At 34.8% G+C, this 18,778-nt stretch overlaps 2 protein-coding genes across 8 annotated transcripts; one reads left to right on the forward strand and one right to left on the reverse strand.

Annotated features, from left to right (window-relative positions):
* The first annotated feature begins 11 nt into the window (after window positions 1-11).
* LOC124304804 (ubiquitin-conjugating enzyme E2-24 kDa) lies at window positions 12-5,263 on the forward strand. Of its 6 annotated transcripts, XM_046763483.1 has the most exons (7): window positions 12-407; window positions 604-649; window positions 2,559-2,690; window positions 2,797-2,847; window positions 3,219-3,351; window positions 3,799-3,946; window positions 4,306-5,263. In XM_046763483.1, exons 3-7 carry the CDS (start codon window positions 2,560-2,562, stop codon window positions 4,401-4,403), a joined length of 561 nt encoding a protein of 186 aa, XP_046619439.1. In that variant the 5' UTR covers window positions 12-407; window positions 604-649; window position 2,559; the 3' UTR covers window positions 4,404-5,263. The 6 variants fall into 6 exon arrangements, with proteins under 6 accessions (XP_046619439.1, XP_046619435.1, XP_046619438.1 ...); XM_046763479.1 differs by lacking the exon at window positions 604-649; XM_046763482.1 differs by lacking the exons at window positions 12-407; window positions 604-649 and adding an exon at window positions 694-849.
* Window positions 4,064-16,138, reverse strand: LOC124304802 (CD63 antigen-like). Of its 2 annotated transcripts, none has more exons than XM_046763476.1 (6): window positions 15,672-16,138; window positions 15,047-15,235; window positions 13,121-13,291; window positions 10,282-10,500; window positions 10,096-10,157; window positions 4,064-4,082 (listed from the first exon to the last, which is right to left on the reverse strand). In XM_046763476.1, the coding sequence occupies exons 1-6, from the start codon at window positions 15,732-15,734 to the stop codon at window positions 4,079-4,081; spliced, it is 708 nt and encodes a 235-aa protein (XP_046619432.1). In that variant the 5' UTR covers window positions 15,735-16,138; the 3' UTR covers window positions 4,064-4,078. The 2 variants fall into 2 exon arrangements, with proteins under 2 accessions (XP_046619432.1, XP_046619431.1); XM_046763475.1 differs by lacking the exon at window positions 4,064-4,082 and adding an exon at window positions 5,628-8,582.
* Window positions 16,139-18,778: the final 2,640 nt, after the last annotated feature.

Consider the following 18,778-nt stretch of genomic DNA (forward strand, 5'->3'; position numbering starts at 1 on the left):
ACAGCCAGCAGCAGCAGCGGAGCTTCCGATGAAAATAAAAAATAGTCCATTAGCAAAAACGGGGTAAAGGAGGGTATCGGCGTATGTTTTAGGCTCGTGGTGTCTTATGGCAGTGAGCAAATGAGAGCGTGAATTAAATCGGTGATTAATAAAGGTTCAGGACGCCGCGTTGGGTTCGCAGTCGGGTTATTGGGGCGGCCTCCAAGGCCTCAGCCAGAGGAGTCTGAAGACCCGAGCTGCACGTCGCGGCGGTGCAGCACCTCCATTATCCAAATCCGGCGAGCTCTCGCCGTTGTGTTTAACGTTTACCTCGACACCCGGCAAGCATACCGGCGATCAGCCGCCAGTTCCGACCGCCGCTATTTGCTTGTTTGCAAACACGCCGTCCTACGCGTTTCATACACAAGGTACATACTTATTACATATTCCAATGTGATTGTCTCCCCGTGGCTACTGGTCACAGGTTCCCTCGCGTTTGACACCGCGGTTAAAAACACAGTCACCTCTTTTTCGCTCTATGTCTCGATTCTCTGTTCAGTGGTTTTTGTAATTTATCTTTTTTCTCCTACTCTTCATTCTTCATTTTATGTATCATTTTTTCAGACTAACTGCAACTGAAAACAAGTCTGCACTGTGTGAGTGCGTTTAGGTAATACATGCACAAATTCGCTCCTGCCTTAATTCCCTTTCGCTAACTTATCTATCTAGTTGGCTTGTCGTTTCTCATGTCAACGTGCTCGATCGCCCGCTCGCAATCAGTGTTGTCCGTTTACTTTGCATTTTGCCATATCTACGATATCTACAATCTGCAGACGTTTTCGATCACCGGACGAACAGCACCGCAAATTCGTGAGCTCATCTCCTAGACGTAGATACATACGTACATACCTAGCATGGGCTCGAATAAAATATTTCCAAGCAGACACACACACGCACGTAATTTCACGATACCTACGGATACCTCGTCCCATTGATATTTGATGTTTTTTTTTTTTTTTTTACATTGCTCTCACAATTTTCTTATTCGGCTTTTAATTTTCTCAACGTATGTATAGTTCGCTAATCTGCCACTCATCATTCCACCTTGATCCGTTTTGTTACTTTTTATTTACTTAGCTCTCAATACAGGGAACAAGCGAACATTTCATTCACATAATTCTGATTCAAAACTGCCGTCACAATTTACATGCCGCTATTAGCTCCTAGTTTGTGGTTAGAATCCAAAGATCATGTAAGTCTTCCCAACTTTCGTACATCGTTTTTGCTGTTTATATACATTCTTTTTCCTTACGCATTGCATTCTATATATCGCATTAGCAAGTACAGGTGCTCTATATTTCCATGTGCTAAATTTGCATCGTTACGTCTCAAAACAGTTGTTTGCACAATTCGCTCCGCGGTCGTAATACACGCTTCTTGATACTTGATATGTATCAAGGCAACGGCAAGCACAGGTTATCCGAATACTTGTCAAACAATTAACGACCTGCAACACTTTTATCAATGACATACAACATGTTTGGCACCTGCTTTAGAATTAGTCATGAATTGTATATAGTATGTACATTATTTCCTTTATTTTTAAAAGAATCTACCATCGGTATATTCCTGAAGCTCTATTGAATCGCTGTAGGACTAATGTACCCAGCAATATTGGAAATTTCACCCATTTTCTCTAGAAACTTTGTCTAATTTTTCTGAAAAAACGTTTTAATCTTGTTTTAATTTTTTTGCTTGTAGCAATACTTTGATATTGTAATCGCACTTAATTGGTGAGGCTTTATTTCCACGAGCGATCTCATTCTCGATCGATTAAAATGAATTCAATGTTACATTTCTGTGGAATATAAAATGATGGTATTGTATTTAGATTACTTTGATTGAACTTCGTCTGTCAGACTTCTCAAATGAAGAATAAAAATCCAGCCGATCCAATAGTACTACGAACTAATTCAATTGGACACTTATTTCGAAACTTTTCATTTTTGTTAGGAAGCTGTTCGTCACTCCTTATAAAAAAAATGGACACAATCGTTTGTTTTTAAGTAGAAACTGATTTTCTTAAGCTGGTTCACATATCGATAATTCTAGATTTATTGTTATAATAAAAATAATAATAATAATTAATAAATTTTTACATATATTTAATCACAAATAAAGTATTGTATAAATTAGATATTGAGGCCACTCTCAATTTATACTTGTAATGTAACTTTTATCACATTGTCAAGCTTAATATTGAGTGTTTATCGTACATCATTCACCGTTTACATTATTACTTTTTATAGTCTAAGTAGCTTCCTACGTTTGTTATTTCCAATGTTCAATCCTGGCGTATGATAATTGGAGAAAGATCTTATTCTTCGTCATGCTATTACTCTGTGACATATTTCATCGAACTAATCATCAGAAGATGGTAGGCAAGTGAAGAGTAATCAAGTGCTAATTAAGTTCAACAAAAATTAACTGTTCAATCAGTACCTGCTACGTATATATTTCATGTGCTACATCTATTGATTGATGTGAATATTATTTTATATGTTTATGTTTCGTTCAAGTATGTCATCCGGGGCTGGATCAAGTGGCACAGGACGAGGCCGTGGTTCGTCTCTGGCAGATAATAAACCAGAAAACAAGGAGGCAAAACCGAATCCAAAAATGTCTAAGGCACTAGGAACTTCTGCGAAAAGGTATTGATCGTGTAGAGAATAATGATTTCTCATATTTTCTGATGAATAAATCCGTTGTTTGCTAATTATTTGGGTGCAAAACTTACAATTTTAATCCATGTTTCAGGATACAAAAGGAACTAGCTGAAATCACTTTGGATCCTCCACCTAATTGCAGGTTTGTAGTATATGTAATAATTAGTCTGTATGAATAATATGTTCAAAAATTGGGGCCATCTATTCTTTTTGAATATATTTTCTGCACTTGGGCCGATTTTTTTTCTATTCTTCCAAATAGTAGAAATGTTGGAATTCTAAAAACTATTTCATTGAATTATTTGATAAAAATTGCATTTTAAAAATTATCTTCCTCATCTTCTTCACAAAACTCTTAATTGAAAGACTAGAATCAGAGTTTTTTTTAATGTAATCTCATTAATAGTAACTATGTATGGGTGAAATACATTTTTTCTTAACAAATTAATGAACATATGAGCTTCTAACTATTTGTAAGATGTGATTTTTACACAACTCTGTGTTTCTCCACAGTGCCGGGCCTAAGGGAGACAACTTGTACGAATGGGTATCCACTATATTAGGACCACCTGGTTCAGTCTACGAAGGAGGAGTATTTTTTCTGGATATTCACTTTTCTCCCGAATATCCCTTCAAACCTCCTAAGGTATGCAAAAGATTGCAATCATCTCAGTGGTAGCTGAAAATTAGTACAAAATTTCCAGTATTATAACTCATAATGAATACGAATTGAAACACTAAGAAAAGTGTATGAGAAATTCAGTTGTTCATAGTTTCAGATAAAATTTATGTATCAGATTTTTAGAGAACTACATACAGAGGAACTTTGCACTTTTTGTACAGAAAACCTCTTTTATTACTGCTGCTATTATAAACTGTTTTTCAAATAAATTCATAGTAACATTCTGTGGCTAACATACCATTTCCACACTTTTTATGTGAAAACTGCTCATCAAGGCGCGCACGAAAAAATCATGATTCATAAACTTCCATACATATGAAGTCATAGATGTAGATGCAACTAATGGAACAATATGCATACGTATTACGACTGTTATTGCGTGGGTATCTTGAATTTATTGTATATTTTCAGGTCACGTTTCGAACACGCATTTATCACTGTAATATAAATAGCCAAGGAGTAATATGCCTGGATATTCTGAAGGACAACTGGTCGCCTGCCCTCACCATTTCTAAGGTTCTACTCTCCATCTGTTCCCTCCTCACAGACTGCAATCCAGGTGTGTTGCCTCGTTTTTCACTTAGTTATCGTCTATCGCGTTTACTTCGGACGAACAAAAGACTGAGCAATAAATGTGTACGGGGATTACAGTCACTTCTCGCAATTGAATTTTACACATTCCAAATTTCGCTTACCTGGAAAAAATGTTTGCTAAAGTCAATTCAGACTGAATCAACAAATAAGTCACATTCCTTTTTGAATTTTAATTTTTTTTCGGTGCTTTGTTTGATGAGATAAGTGCATTTCATCTGTGTTGAATTTATGCCAACAATTTCCGATTTTTTCGGTGAAAATTATTCAAGTTTACTTTAACGCTGTTAGAAAGGTGATAATAATGTGTGATGTGATAAATTTCAGCTGATCCCTTGGTCGGTAGTATAGCAACGCAATATCTGCAAAACAGGGAAGAACACGATCGTATAGCACGACTCTGGACCAAGCGCTACGCCACATGAACATTTATTCAACTCTTGAATTTGTCTCCTATTAGCCTCATGCCAATGTATCACCAGCTGTGAGCTCTCGTTGTTACCTGGCTGATGTAATCCTTAAAATGTTTTAACTAGAACTGCTTAATCGGGGCAGCTTTGAACAACAGCTGAGGTGTACAAACTTGAGAACAGCTATCGGCGTAAATGTGTTGTGCTTTTATGTTGAATTGAGTATGTCATGTGCCTAAGACGAATGAGTGTGAAAATGAACGAACAAACGAAGTAATAAGAGTGATCGAGTGTATGTGTGATTAAACTATGAATCGGCATGAGCTTGGAGAATTTCAACCCAAACTATGACAAGCTAGTATTTAAATTGATCGTATTGGCAAACGAACAATACTGTCCGATTATACTGATACTTTTAGGATAGGAGAGGTCACGAACTATAATAATATTAAATGATAAAATGTAAGTAAATACCTAGGTACTTAGATATTAAGATGCGAATATAGAGGCCCAACTCTCTCACACCCCGATGATCATACCTTTCGCCACCACCCATCCAATATTTTTGTATACGCTCAACTTTAATATTATCATCATATTTTTTAATTATTAAGGTAATTTTAGATTTTTCCATCACTCATCACTTAATTGGTATTATTAATCGTTGTGTAAAGACATTGATTTTACAAAAATTACTTTATCTAAGAAAAAAAAAAAAAAAACTGCCTGCCTGAATTCATATGAGTTGTATGTCATCAGTGTAACGCAGTGTCGTCTTCATCGCGTAGTTAACAGTGATATTCGTAAACCGTTCAAGTGTTTGGGGCCACTTGCTAAAATCATTGTAATTGTAAATAAATATTATTTCCTGTATATTCAAGTTAGTATAATCAATATCATTGTAACTTTGACCTGAATTTTTATCCAGCTGCGGGTAGAGTCATCGTTGAAGATTAGTCAATGTGTCTGGCTAAAATAATGTTTTTGTTTATTACATTTTCATTTAAAAAAGTATATTAGGTATCGATTTAATGCGTGAAACAATGGGATGAAGTTATAAGCTTAAAATCAGAAGAGTAATAGTTATGATTAATTAATTGTTGTAGTATCTGCAACGGCAGCCATTACTATTAAATGTGTTCAGCCAAAAATTAGCAGTTTTAGGTGAGAGAAATTAGTCTTCAATTTAAAAAAGTATAAATGAAACTTTTGTTCATTCCTTGGTTTTTTTTTTTTTTAAATTGTATTTTTTAAATATATGTATTTCTATATAAGCTAATTCGAAATTATCAACTGTCAGAGATCTCTCAATTTAATAATTATTTATTGATTTCGTAATTAATGTGAATCTCTCTGATTTCCTTGTGCATTGAAGATTCCCTCATCATTATCATTTATATAATTATTATTGAACATTATCATTATTATGATTTCACGAGCGATGCAGTAATGGAAGTTGTGGAAAATTGTTACAGAGTTATTTCACGCGTAAAACTATTATGTGGACATTTTAAATACAAATGTGGGCTGTGGTACTAAGTGCAATTACTGCAACTTCCTATTCTGAATGACTCTGTGTAGAAGAAACGTTCAAGTTTCGTTTAATATTCAATATGGTAAATGTTAGTCTGCTAGTTAGTGGCATTGATATCAAGATTAAATAAACTACATTATACATAATCGTGTCACTTATTTCTTTCCATAACCAGTGGTCTCTGATTTTTTGTTACATCTTCGTACAATTATAAGAAAATGGTAAACCAGTAAAATCAAATATTTCAAAAGTAGACATTAAAAACAGGTTTGAAATAAACGAATACGTAATTATAGTTTATTTATTTTAATGAGTTATAATAGCTAGACAAATATGTGCTAAGGATAGACAGTATTAGATCCTTATAAATGAGTAGCCAAAAAGTTATAAAGTACGAGTAAACAAAATATTACATTCAATGTGTACACTGAGTAATAATTTCAATGGATAGAGAACATTTTCCTTCCTTCGTTATTTTTTATAATTTTTATTTTTTTTCTTCGGAATTTACCACGAGCGATCAAAATTTTATGTCGTATAAATTTATGTATACAATATCTCGCATGGAAAAATATTTTAAGTTGTTAATACTGATTATCGTAATAATTGTCAGTCTCATCTGAAGTCTGATTGTAAATGTCGTTCTGATACACGTGCACCGGGGATGGATCTAGATCATTGATGAAGCGATCATGATTTAATTAATAGGTAATACAAATTTTAAAGGAGGAAACTTAGAGCTATAGTGCTGTAAACAATCTTAAATAAGCGAAATTATGTGTACCATATTGTACCCATGACTAAAAAACTCTCAAGAAACTATTCTAACATATACTATATTTAGATTTATATTGTAATTCTTCTCTTGCAACATATGTATCACTTCATACACATGACTGACTACTTTCACTATGATGTGTGAACAGATTATTTTACTGCTTATGTGTTGACGAAGGATGAAATTTTAATTTTGACGAAAGTAAAAATCAGTGTTTATCATGGCTTAATCGGATGTTCGAGTAATTAATGTTTTACACAATTGTTCCATATAATTATCCCCAATAAATTTCATTCAAAGACCAAAAGTATGTATCTCATTGTGATATCGAAATTTATCTCTCAATAAATCAGGGTATGCTTCCATTACAGTCGAATGAAACATTCACTAATTTTTACTGTTTAGGCAATCGAGGAAAAATCGAACATCCGTAGTCTGCTTCAATAATTGTCAACCTTTCTAAATTCTTAATGACTTAGATCAGTAACGTTAGTTGTTATTTTCTTTAGCTTTAGTAACATAAAATGACGTAAATAAAACTAGGATATGAAGCGTTATACTAATATAAAGAAATAAGACCATGAATTGCAACTTTGAGTCTCTTTTAAGTTTATGGTTCAACGAATTTACAGATGGCACGGTAATATTACGCATATATTGATCGAAATTCAATTCTTTCCCGTACTACGTTACTATGACTTTAGTGCATGTAATTACTAAAATTGTTCCGTTACTGTGAAAATTGCATGTACTGCATAGGTTTCATAATTAAATTGGAGAATGAAACATCAAATGATTACTTTGAAATATGTGGAAAAGGGGGTTCAAGATTTTAATTACAACTCGCTACTTCTAGTTCGAGAACAAGTAGCCAGTGCCAACCTATCTAAGGAAACAAAGAGAATCAATATATGAGGAGAGTTCACTGACACAGATACTGAATTATTGACAAGAGTGATGTTACCATATGCATCATACCGTTCCATTTCTTTTACATGCGGTATGTATGTACTGTATATACATGCGCCACAAATCCGAGTACCTACAAGTACTGAATTTTTTTATATCGATATCATCAATGTTTCTTGCAGCAATGATTCACATAACATTTTGGCAAAGATTTTACTTGTATTTTCTGCCGTATTTATTTATTTTTTTTTATTTATATCAAACTACATATACAGATGTAGTAAAATACAAAATTACTCATGTATACTTATACATATCACACTATCGCGCAAGTTGTGTGGACGTTGTATGCTCTTTCCTTAAATTACCATTTTTTGCTTGTTTCATATCTGACATTAAATTTGCAATAAAGTATACTCGTTGTCAGTCAATTAACTACGGCATTGTAAATTTATCGAGGTTTAGTCACATTGAAAATATTATTCAAGCTGTAAGAACTTTAAACTTATTTTACGGCAATAATTCAAGCCGACAATTTAATATCCAATTATGGAAGAAATCGCACTGATAGCCGTTACATATTTTTTACTCGTGAGTATGATAGATAAAGAGTATAAAGAGGAATAATGGTATTTTACCATAATCATTCCACATTCAACGTTGCAGAGAGGCAAAAGACTCATGTACGGTAATACTCCGTATACTTGTGTACATCCGTAAGAGTAACATATGAAACATTTGTAAGGCAGGAGCTCGGCATTTTTATCTTCTACTGATTTCTGGAATATTGTTGTCTCTGATTATTTTTTGCACTCCGTTTAATGCTCCACTATTCCTCTTTTGTTACACGTTCGTAAGCACAAGAAAACTACAATCGTAATGAACCGTATGAATAACCAGCCAACAATGTATGATGAACAATATAATGAAATGTGCCTCCTAAGTGGTGGCGGATCAGTGTGCTGTGGTTTCACTGTAATTAAAAATGTTATGGTATCATTTGAAGTTTTTTTGCTGGTTAAAAAATGAAACTTCATATATATTTCGTTTTAAAGATGAAACGACACATAAAAGTGCACTGAACAACGAATAAGCGACACACACTATAGCTGAAAAATCTACCCAAGTATTCCCTAAAACATTTCACTCGAGACCAAAGTTTTCGGAGAACCCTAAGTTATTCATTTAACGTAACATAATTATCAACATATTTCATAGCCAAGATTCGCCATTAACGTGAGAATGATTCAAAAACCTCAATAGTTATTGAGAGACTGTTAGATAACTCCACGTTATTTGTAGCACATCGGTACCATCTTTTTATATTTATTATTATTCTCTTTCAACACTACGTAGACTTTACAATGTAGAAAACAATAGAATATCATCTTAATGTTATATAAATATGTAGTTTAATCTTATTAATATCAGTATTATTATTATTATTATTATTATTTAAACTTTAGACTTCACGTAGCGTTTCCATATTATATATATATATAGCATAGGTAGTAGTATATACTATATGTTGTCAGTGTACTGTAATACAGATTCAAATAATTAGTCTGCATTTTCATTATTTTGCTAATAAAATTATTTTTTAATATATATATTATATGTTTACACTATATCGGTTGCATGTTAATTTGACATTTTTTAGAAGAATTTTTTGTAATGAAATTGGTCAAGAGAAAAATACAGCACATGCTACAACGTTCAATATAATTTTAGATCACAGTTTCCCTTTAAATTGTATATTTTGGACTTACACCGCGCGACAAGATACTTATCATTGTAAAACGGTGGATAAGATACATATCAATGTTCTAGCGTAGCTTTATTATCTTTCATGTCCTACGCAAATTTTTACGGTAACACGTAATCCCAACATCCAAAAAGTAATTTGCAAAATGCAGTCGTAAATATTTTACTGCGGCCTAAGATGGTAGAAATTGGTAATAGATAACTATTTTTATGGGAGTTAAACACGTCTCAACCTTAACGGCGTGACACAACATTTATTAGGTAATCCATTTAAGCGTTGCATGTAAAATATCTCAACTAGTCGCGATAAATGACATGGACCAATTTGAAACAGAAAAAAAATCATCCGAAATTTAACGCAAATAATATGCAGAATATGTTACGAGAGGAATTAAATTAAATAATTGACCTTAGAATTTCTACAAACAGTATAAAAGACTACCCTATCTTTTGATGAAAAAATTATACTTCAGCTTTGCGTATGCTATACAAATTAAAATTAAAATTAAGACATGAGTAGGAAAATAAGAATTTTCGATTTAAAAAAAAACTGTTATGTTTGTGAGAAATTGTGCAAAACTCATCTGACAAGTAACTATACATATCAAATGGCAATCAATCTTACAGATACGAACACGGTGTAGACAGTGTGACAGAACAGAATTTGTAGAAAGTGCATGGTAGGCAGAATACAGTGAAAATTCATATCTGTAAACGCTTACACAGTCTCATACTCGCGCCGGATGGAGCGAGCCAAGCAGCACGCAAAGATTACTCCGATCAGCTGGAACAAAGAATAAAATACGTTCAGTCACCTACTAGATCTACAGATGCATTACACTGAGTTCTAACATGAAAATATTGAAGAAAAGGAAGATACAGATAATTTTGAAACATTATAGACTTACTTGAACCAGAGCAATTCCAATACCCACACCACCGATGATCACAGCATTATCTTCAATTGCGTTTTGTAATTTCATACTACAGCCCTCGTGACGAATCTCAATTAAGTTTTCATCACATTTCTTATCCATATCAAGTTCGGTGCAGCATGTCTCTGGTAAATCGGTGGTTTTAAATACCTTCTCCCAGTCCTTTGGGCCATCCATACCGCAGCAGTCCAACTAAAACAAAAAATTAATTTAGAAAACGGACCAATCAAAGCCTGACTCAATTTACAACTGCTCTTGAAAAGAGGACAACAATTTCGTGAGGATAGAAGTATTGATACTGGACTTCATCATTTTGTTCTTACTAAACCTCCGGGTTCTCGCATGAACTAAGCTATTGATTTGAAGTAATTTCCAATTTCGGTTTCTACAGTTCTCAGTATATCGGAATTTACTTATCGGGACTGCAGACAAACACTTGTATGCTTATGGGGAATTTTATATGAAACAGAACTTTTCTCCTTCATGAAAAAATAGATAAATTGTTTTATTTAGTATCTGGGGCGGGCTCTCGTTTTTTCGTAGATCAGCTATGTCCACAAGCAAGACTAGTTAAAATTGATATTAAAAGTTACTTTTTTGGTGCAAAACGCTTCACTGGTCATTTAGTTCGCATTGATATTGCATCAAAATGGTTATTCTAAATAACAAGATCATTCAATTATTTAAGTACGTCAAGTAAATTGCTGTTCAATGTTGTTGTTTTTTTTACACCTATCACAGGCCTTGACATTTATGACAAATGGAACAATCTGCCAACTTCATCATCAATACTAAAAGTATCTTTTTATATTTCTCAATGTTGTAGTCCGAGCATAGCTTTTCAACTTACTCGGAATCCACGTATCTCATCAATTGAGTGATTATTCCAGATCTCTGTGTAAGCAATAATTTTGCACATCTCGATCATTGTACATTATTTCATAATGTTTTGGTTCGGGCATAAAGATGATGAGAAGTACGTAGCGATATGAATGGTATAGTTAAAACGTGAATCAACATCTGGTAAATTGATCCATACAGTTTGTCTTATGCAATAGTTTTCCTTTCACCCAAGCCGTGCACGTAGACCAGAATGACTGGCGACTGGAAATTATAGGTGATAATAAAAACCTACCATCTATAGCTCGTTGATAGAGTTCTATCAAATGCAGTCACCGAATCAACTAGTCTTATGGCACTCTCACCTTGAGTACAACAATTATTTTCTCTCAACTCCTAACACAGCAGGTGTAACTTTGACCGTTGCCATTGGTTTGAATATTCTATGAGATTCTACAATAAATTCAATCTAAACTGAATAATTTTTCCAAGAAGTTTCTTTTTCATGAAATTCTTTGTTGCCAAAGTGACAAGTAAAAGGGATAATTCAAGGTTACGCTAATCTTCAAGACTAACTACAAATAACAAGCTTCTTTGATATCAGTTTAGAAAAAAGCTCAGACTTTTTTTTAACCATAAGTCAATTGTGAAATAATAGAATTTTGGAGTGTATTGAAAAACATATGTTTAAGCTTTTTAACAAAGATTTTATAAGATTACCGTTCGTTTATTCTTCTTCTTATGCCTATACTGATACGTTACAAAAAGAAACAGTCGCCTTGACGACACTAACTGTGATAGAAACTTACGCAGACTATGTGGGTCAATAATATTTTTACATATTTCTTCTACAAATATTTCCTGACCCATGACGAACTTCTTTGATATTTTTATAACTTTCAGAAGCTAAAAAATTTTCTTAACAGTTCCGGTCTTTATTGCCACCCTAATATGTCAATGTTTATTTGCTCATAATAGCTATACGTAAAAGACATAATGGGAATACTTTATATCATGAATAATTGGAAAAAAGCACCGTAAAACATTTTTGATACTTTTCAGTATCAAGTTAAAAATAATTTTCTACATATCAGAAATCTTGGTGATCACTGTCCATGTAGATTACCAGCATCGCCGTTAAGAGAAGCGATTTTCTGATATATTATATGCTAGATGCTATACTAAAGACTTGGCAAATAAAAGACTATACAAGACTTGGCAAAAGGAAATTCAAACTGATAAAAATATTGATTGAAACAGAGAAAGAGGCTCTTGCTCAAGTAGTTTGTATGTATTTTACATTTTAAAACAGTCATAGTCCACCCAAGTGTTGTAACATAAAGCCTGAATCATTTAAGTGGTAAAAATCAATTAGGTATTAATAAAACGCCAAATAGGTCAGTATCTGACACACTGATGGCAAATACCAAGAATTAAAAAACATGGTGCAGATGAAAAATTACGTACCTATGCCTAGACACAATTATGCTTACAAAAATAGTTGCCAGTTTGTTAAAAATCAAAATTCTTATAATTCTCAGATTGTATATTCCTACGATTTCCTGTTTTAATCACACAAGATTTCAATGGTTGGAATTCTTTTCTTCTTCTTTTCGTTGGCATGAGAGATTATAAAAATTGGTATAAAATAAAATCTACCAGTAAATAAAAGGAAAATCGCAAATTCGCAACAATATGAATTTGTTAACTTGTATGGAGAAATCTACATTTCACGGTAAAAGATGTGTAAGGAGAAATGGTAAAATAAAAAGAGCAGAATCTTATAGAAAGCTTCCTGTAGGGATAATGCCTCTAATTAATTATGGCAGTCAATAATCAAGCAATTGCTTAAAAATTTCATAGGATTTGATTAACTTTATGAACAGACGAAACGTTTTATAGGATTCGTTTTCTTAAGTTTTTAGTTAGAGCGGGTAATCTGGAGGTGAAAATTATATTTAAAATTTCGTACGTCATGCTGCATGATGTCCCACGAACTCTTGGCTTCTTTGTTAGTTAAATACTCCGACATGGTAGAATTCAGATGATTGTCAAGCATCGTTCCGACTTCGTTGCGCATCATGTATCCAGAGATGCCGGCACCAATTTCCAGTGCAAATATCAAGAGCAATAGAAGAGAGAACTAACAAATCACAAAATGATTAGGCTAGAATAGGATTATTATTAATCTATGAGTACATAGGGATTTGGCACAGTGAGATAAGATATATCAGTTGGATTTGCTATTTATATGCTACACTTTCAGTATTTTGACATAACAGAGGAAAATTAAAAAGTTCTAATAAAATTCGTGAATTGTAAAATGAAATTGAGAAAAATGTTCCTGTAGTTGAATGACTTATACAAATTTTCCTCTTTGTTTTACACATGTTTAAGTTCAGCTCTACTCAATATTTCAAATTGTTTGAAATTTGAAAAATTAAAAAAAAAAAAAAAAACCATTTCACAGTAAAAACTTCAAGCCGAAAAGTGGCTGTCTTGATAAACTACTATAAATTCTCTTAATCGCGTCTGAACACGCGAAGTCGAAGGTTCACTTTAGAAATTTAACATCAGTGACTTAAAGACGGGATTACTCGCGAAAAAATGCGTACATACTAAATCTAGAAATTGGAGCTTAAAACCAACATTTTCAGCTGCAAAATAGTTTTTGATTCAACTTTCTATTTGCAATTTATGCAAAATTACAGTGTTTCAAAGTCGAACTTTTTTCGGCCTAATTTCGGTTCATTAATTTTCTTGACAAGTCTCTTACTTTTAATAACACCCATATCGTATAACATAAAAGCATATTAGATACTGTTCTTTGCACATTTCGATTACATTATTATTCAGTAAAACCATAGATGTAATCATCGAAGTTGATAAATCGAGTTGAATATATTTTGCGTAACAATGCTACTATTTAGGCCCGGTTCCACAACTTGACTTCAAACCGAGTTTACCGCATAAACCCGATTTCGTCAGTTTTGTTTTTGACGGGACGCGCGTAAAATATATATTAATTTTGAAATATACAAGCGGGGAAATAATGATACGGAAAAGAAGAAGAATTCACAATTGGACAATTTTTTTCATGCATTCCTCCTTCTGTCTTGACGTCACCGCATCGGTTTTCTTGTTTTCGATAATGATCTGATTTTCTTTCAGTTGTAATTTAGCTACTAGATTCAATTTTTCACTAATAGTAAATTTATCTAGTTTTTCTTTACATGCATTGCCGAAACTGCGTTTACACTTTTCTAATGCTGAAAAATTTTTGTTATAACTTAAACGCAAGCGAAATTTACTTCTACCGATTTTTCGTGTGCGTGACAAAAATGGCGCGACCCAAATCGCCAATCCTGGCGCAAGTTCATACGGAAAGCAGAATTATCTACAATCAGTTATAGGTTTACGTAAACGCCAATAAAAATGTAATGCGGAACGCACAGCTGAATTTAATCTCTGGTTAACTTTAACCTGAGTTTAGATAATCGTGGTTTAATCAAGAAGTTGTGGAACTGGGCCTTAGCTATCGAAGAAAAATATTGGTATAATTCCCAAAATTATTTCTCAAGGATATCCAGTACAGTAGTCATATGTGGAAAGAAATAATTTAGAAGGTTTAAAGTCTTGAAAACAATAGCGGGAATTTTCGTTCTTAGTCATAATTTGAATTGCAAATATCAATTTCATAAAATTTTGCGGTTACAAAAAAAAAAAAAATAGGAAAAATGATGTTCTCAAAGAAGGGGGGGGGATGAAACGGAACAAATGCCGAGCTGCTCGGTAAGGTTGCGGGGTTACAGGCGTGGGGTCGGTACGTTATTCAGGTGCGATACACGTACCTACGTATACGTATAAACATCGTATTTCAGTCATATGTCAAGCATACCGTTTTGATCATGCAGTGGTTCTCCTTGACAGCTCCGCAGCAGCCGAAAAACGATACTAGGAATACGATGATTCCAACGACAATCATGAGAATGGGAGCGGCGAAGAACCACGGATCCACAAAGTTACTGTACCCCTTATACAAGCCGAGTATAACGGCGCTGACCGAAATGAAAACGATTCCGGTTATCTGAAAGTGAAATAAACGTCCGTTAGGTGATTAAAAATAAGCAATCCTATTCTCCAGCAGGCTTGGCTGAAAATAACTTCTAGATCCGTATCATCGTGGCATAATGTGCACGCTTATCGTTGCGGTTATTCACGGGACGCCTGTGCCTGCAAGTCCTTTCCATTGCTCGCGTTTATTGTCGTACGCCTGTAAATCGGACGTACAGAATAATAGAGCCGAAGACACGGGGTAGTCAATGTGTGAAAAAAATAAACAACAAGAATATCAATAAGATTGACGTTTTATGCAGCTTCTTTCCACCCTGCGATGCATTGTCGAAGCCGTTCGGTATATTATTTAGCACTGACTCGTCTCTGTCGGCTTATACACAACACGCAAGAGATATTACACGAACTGAAAACTATACTCTTGTAATTTATTAGCGTAATATACTTACGGCGAATACGAGATTGAAGAGAAATAGCAGGTACTTGACGCACGTCATACCACCGGACACCATCTTCACGGTTTAATTTATGTCAAACTTCGCCGGTTAATCAACAACAGAGACTTCCGCCGCACTAACGATACTCGACTGACACCGGGATCGATTATACGTAAGACGTAAAGCGTATAGACTCCTCACTTCTACTACTAGCAGAGGGCCTGGAACAATTAATTGTCTGGCAGGCTGTCGACTCCTCGAAGGCTCGGTTTGCTATGAAGTACGCACGGATATTTTTGTTGTCTGTCGTAGCACACCGTTGCGCGCGCATTTGCTTGTCTCCGAACGGGGAACTACTTTCTATTAGTCTCGCAATAATTGTATTGTATTGAATTTGTATTTTATCCACAAGAAAAAACTCCTCGATGTACACGTATGTGTACACAAAGTGGCGCTAAAAAAGCATTGCTACTGTTGCAGCCGACTTTTGACATCCCTTCCACCCCGTGGACTCTTTATTTCTTCCCCCACGCCAGTTGAACTCGCTTCGCACCTGTCGCTATTTGGCGTCGTATCCAAGGGGACTACATACAATAGTTTCGATCGACACTTTTTACAAAAAGTTAGTCATACGTTGTACTTGCGGCAGCTATCCGTATGACGCGCGTCTGAAAACGGAAACCACATAGTGGATTTTCTCTGGTAAAACTTCATGGAAAGATTCGAAAATTTTATGCCACATGGTCATAGAACCAAATGTTCGAGACATTCTTTGAAACTGATTTCAAAGTTGTAAGATATTTTTCAAGCATGTGCAGGTTCCGCATTTTTCTTCAATTAGGAACTTTGAGATCCCGGTTAAGGTACGCGTCAAAAATGTAGACATCTTTTAGGCATTTCATCATTTCTATCTGAACATGCTGTGAGAAATCATGTAGTGTGGAATGCATTTCTTGTATTCTGAGTCAATATATACCTAAGTTACGGACTGTTGTAAAGTAACCGGCGTAAGTCTGATACTGATGTCGAAAATCTTAGAATACCACACGTATTTGTTCAGGATATACCTGCCGCACCCGATACTGGGACCCGGACCCAATTTTCTATTGTAACTTCGAGTAAAATGGTCGTATTCGGTATTTGATTTTTTTTTCTGTTACTTACGACAGCCAATTGAACAGGAAATTTATCTAAGCAATCACAAAGTTGAAAAAATTAAATACTTATAAGGTACGGTCGATTAAGCAGTATACTTATTGTGTTACGAGTTCATAAGGTGGGCGATTTCCGACCAATGTGAAATTTGCTGCGAGCCGCAAAGGCTAGTGCTACGTTTTTTTTATACAGCGTGAGCTGTAATATTCCTTTATACCATACATCGAGCATGTTTTACGCGTATTTTCATGCTTGTTTTCCGTACACAAAGTACCCGTTTCTATGATGGTTGAGTGAGCCTGCGAATGCGCATGCGCGGAGTACTGAAACGACCACATTCAAGTCCTAGGAGTCAATTAAGTATCGAAAAAATAAACCCAGCTATCATAATGAAGCGATTAAAGACGGTGATAGAGGTATCTCTCTGGCTGTTTTCGAATGAATCCAGTACACTACGACTGTACGTACGGATCATAACAAACACGAGAACGAAACTAATCAAACGTAGCAAAATAGTATGGATAAAAACACGACTTTCAATGGAGTTGATAACAAGTAAAATGATACATTGTGTTACAAATGTGGAAAATGGGCGATTTCCGAGGAGTGTGAAGTTTGCGACGTAAGCGGCAAAGGCGAGTGTTAACACGAACATCAGTGCTGCAATCGTACGCGCATTAGTATGAACGCAGAATGACCCGAGCAAGAGCTGTAATCACACGAGTCAAATATTGCACATCCGTACGTGTTATTACACGCTATTTTTTCCAACACCTGTGCAGGAAGGCTTCATATGAGAAGCAAAGAAGCGTTGACCGAAGATATAGGTACTTATATTCATAGGCGCCGACTTTCATAAAATCTTGGGGCTGCTTCATAGTACGTAGTTTGGCGGGGAGGGGGGGGTAGCGCTACAAAAATATTAACCATCTTGAAAACAGAAATCTTAATTTCAGAACTGGATAACTCATGTTATAAATGAACCAACTAATGGAAAAATTTCAAAAAATCCATGAAGTATGATCACCCATCAACTTTTATTGCATCAGTTTTTTATGTTATTCATTACTTAATACAAACGACAAACAATATATGTACTTGTAAATCGACATTTCTGGGAGGGATTACAAAGTAAGCCCTGAGTCGCAGCCTATGTACATACCTTACAATCAGTATATCCTCAGTCAACGACAAAGGTGTCACTGACAACGCGTTTAATTGGGGTTAAGTAACCTTCGCTCAATAACGCAGTCCGTAAAATTAAATTGTTTGAAAGTGCGCATGCGACAAAAAAGGCCCTAGCGGTGTTTAAAACAGAACACTTCAATTTTCGGCACGCGCCAAGGAGTTTTACCGCACGGTTCGGAAAAAGGGCACCTCAAGTACGATCCACAAGCTTTTAAAATCGATCTCTCCAAGTAGATGTTGGGAAAACAAATTTTCACAAGTTATATACATTTTCGTTGTATAAGAAGTTTGACTCACAATCAGAGTGATATCTTACTGAGAATTCATTGACGATAACAATTAATCAAACTGCAGTAATGCACTTTTCATCATTTAGGAAATGATTCAATAATGCGACGTCTTTCAATTCATCAACAATATTGTGATATCGTAGTGAAAATTCGTGATTTTTGCATTTTATTCTGAATTTGAGAGACTATTCGTTCAACGAAATTCAACACGATTAACTTATCAGATGCACTTCTGAATCTGTTATTTCGTCAGATTTTAATCTCGGTGGCTTTTTGACCGGACCGTACGTATCAGGACTAGACCAAGATGTCAGAAATTTTCCATACCGCTATGAAGGGCGATCTCGGGCTAGACCAAAGTCTATTAAATTATTGCCTGCACCCTAAAGTACCGTATACCGTGAATGTCGCTTGAAACGGCTTCTTCCGATCAGCCACACGGTCACCGTCTGCGCCAACCCATATATCTACAATTTTTCGTTTGTA

This window comes from Neodiprion virginianus, chromosome 5 (genome assembly GCF_021901495.1).
Source record: "Neodiprion virginianus isolate iyNeoVirg1 chromosome 5, iyNeoVirg1.1, whole genome shotgun sequence".
Classification (NCBI taxonomy): domain Eukaryota; kingdom Metazoa; phylum Arthropoda; class Insecta; order Hymenoptera; family Diprionidae; genus Neodiprion; species Neodiprion virginianus.

Excerpts from the sequence above, each read along its gene's own strand:
- LOC124304804 (XM_046763478.1), top strand. The coding sequence starts at position 2,337 with ATGATAATTGGAGAAAGATCTTATTCTTCGTCATGCTATTACTCTGTG. Across the intron at positions 2,848-3,218 it reads GATCCTCCACCTAATTGCAG|TGCCGGGCCTAAGGGAGACA; the intron begins GTTTGTAGTATA and ends GTTTCTCCACAG. Across the intron at positions 3,352-3,798 it reads ATCCCTTCAAACCTCCTAAG|GTCACGTTTCGAACACGCAT; the intron begins GTATGCAAAAGA and ends GTATATTTTCAG.
- LOC124304802 (XM_046763475.1), bottom strand. The coding sequence starts at position 15,734 with ATGGTGTCCGGTGGTATGACGTGCGTCAAGTACCTGCTATTTCTCTTC. Across the intron at positions 15,236-15,671 it reads TCTTCAATCTCGTATTCGCC|ATAACCGGAATCGTTTTCAT; the intron begins GTAAGTATATTA and ends TTTCACTTTCAG. Across the intron at positions 10,501-13,120 it reads GGGACATCATGCAGCATGAC|TTGGACTGCTGCGGTATGGA; the intron begins GTACGAAATTTT and ends TTTTTGTTTTAG.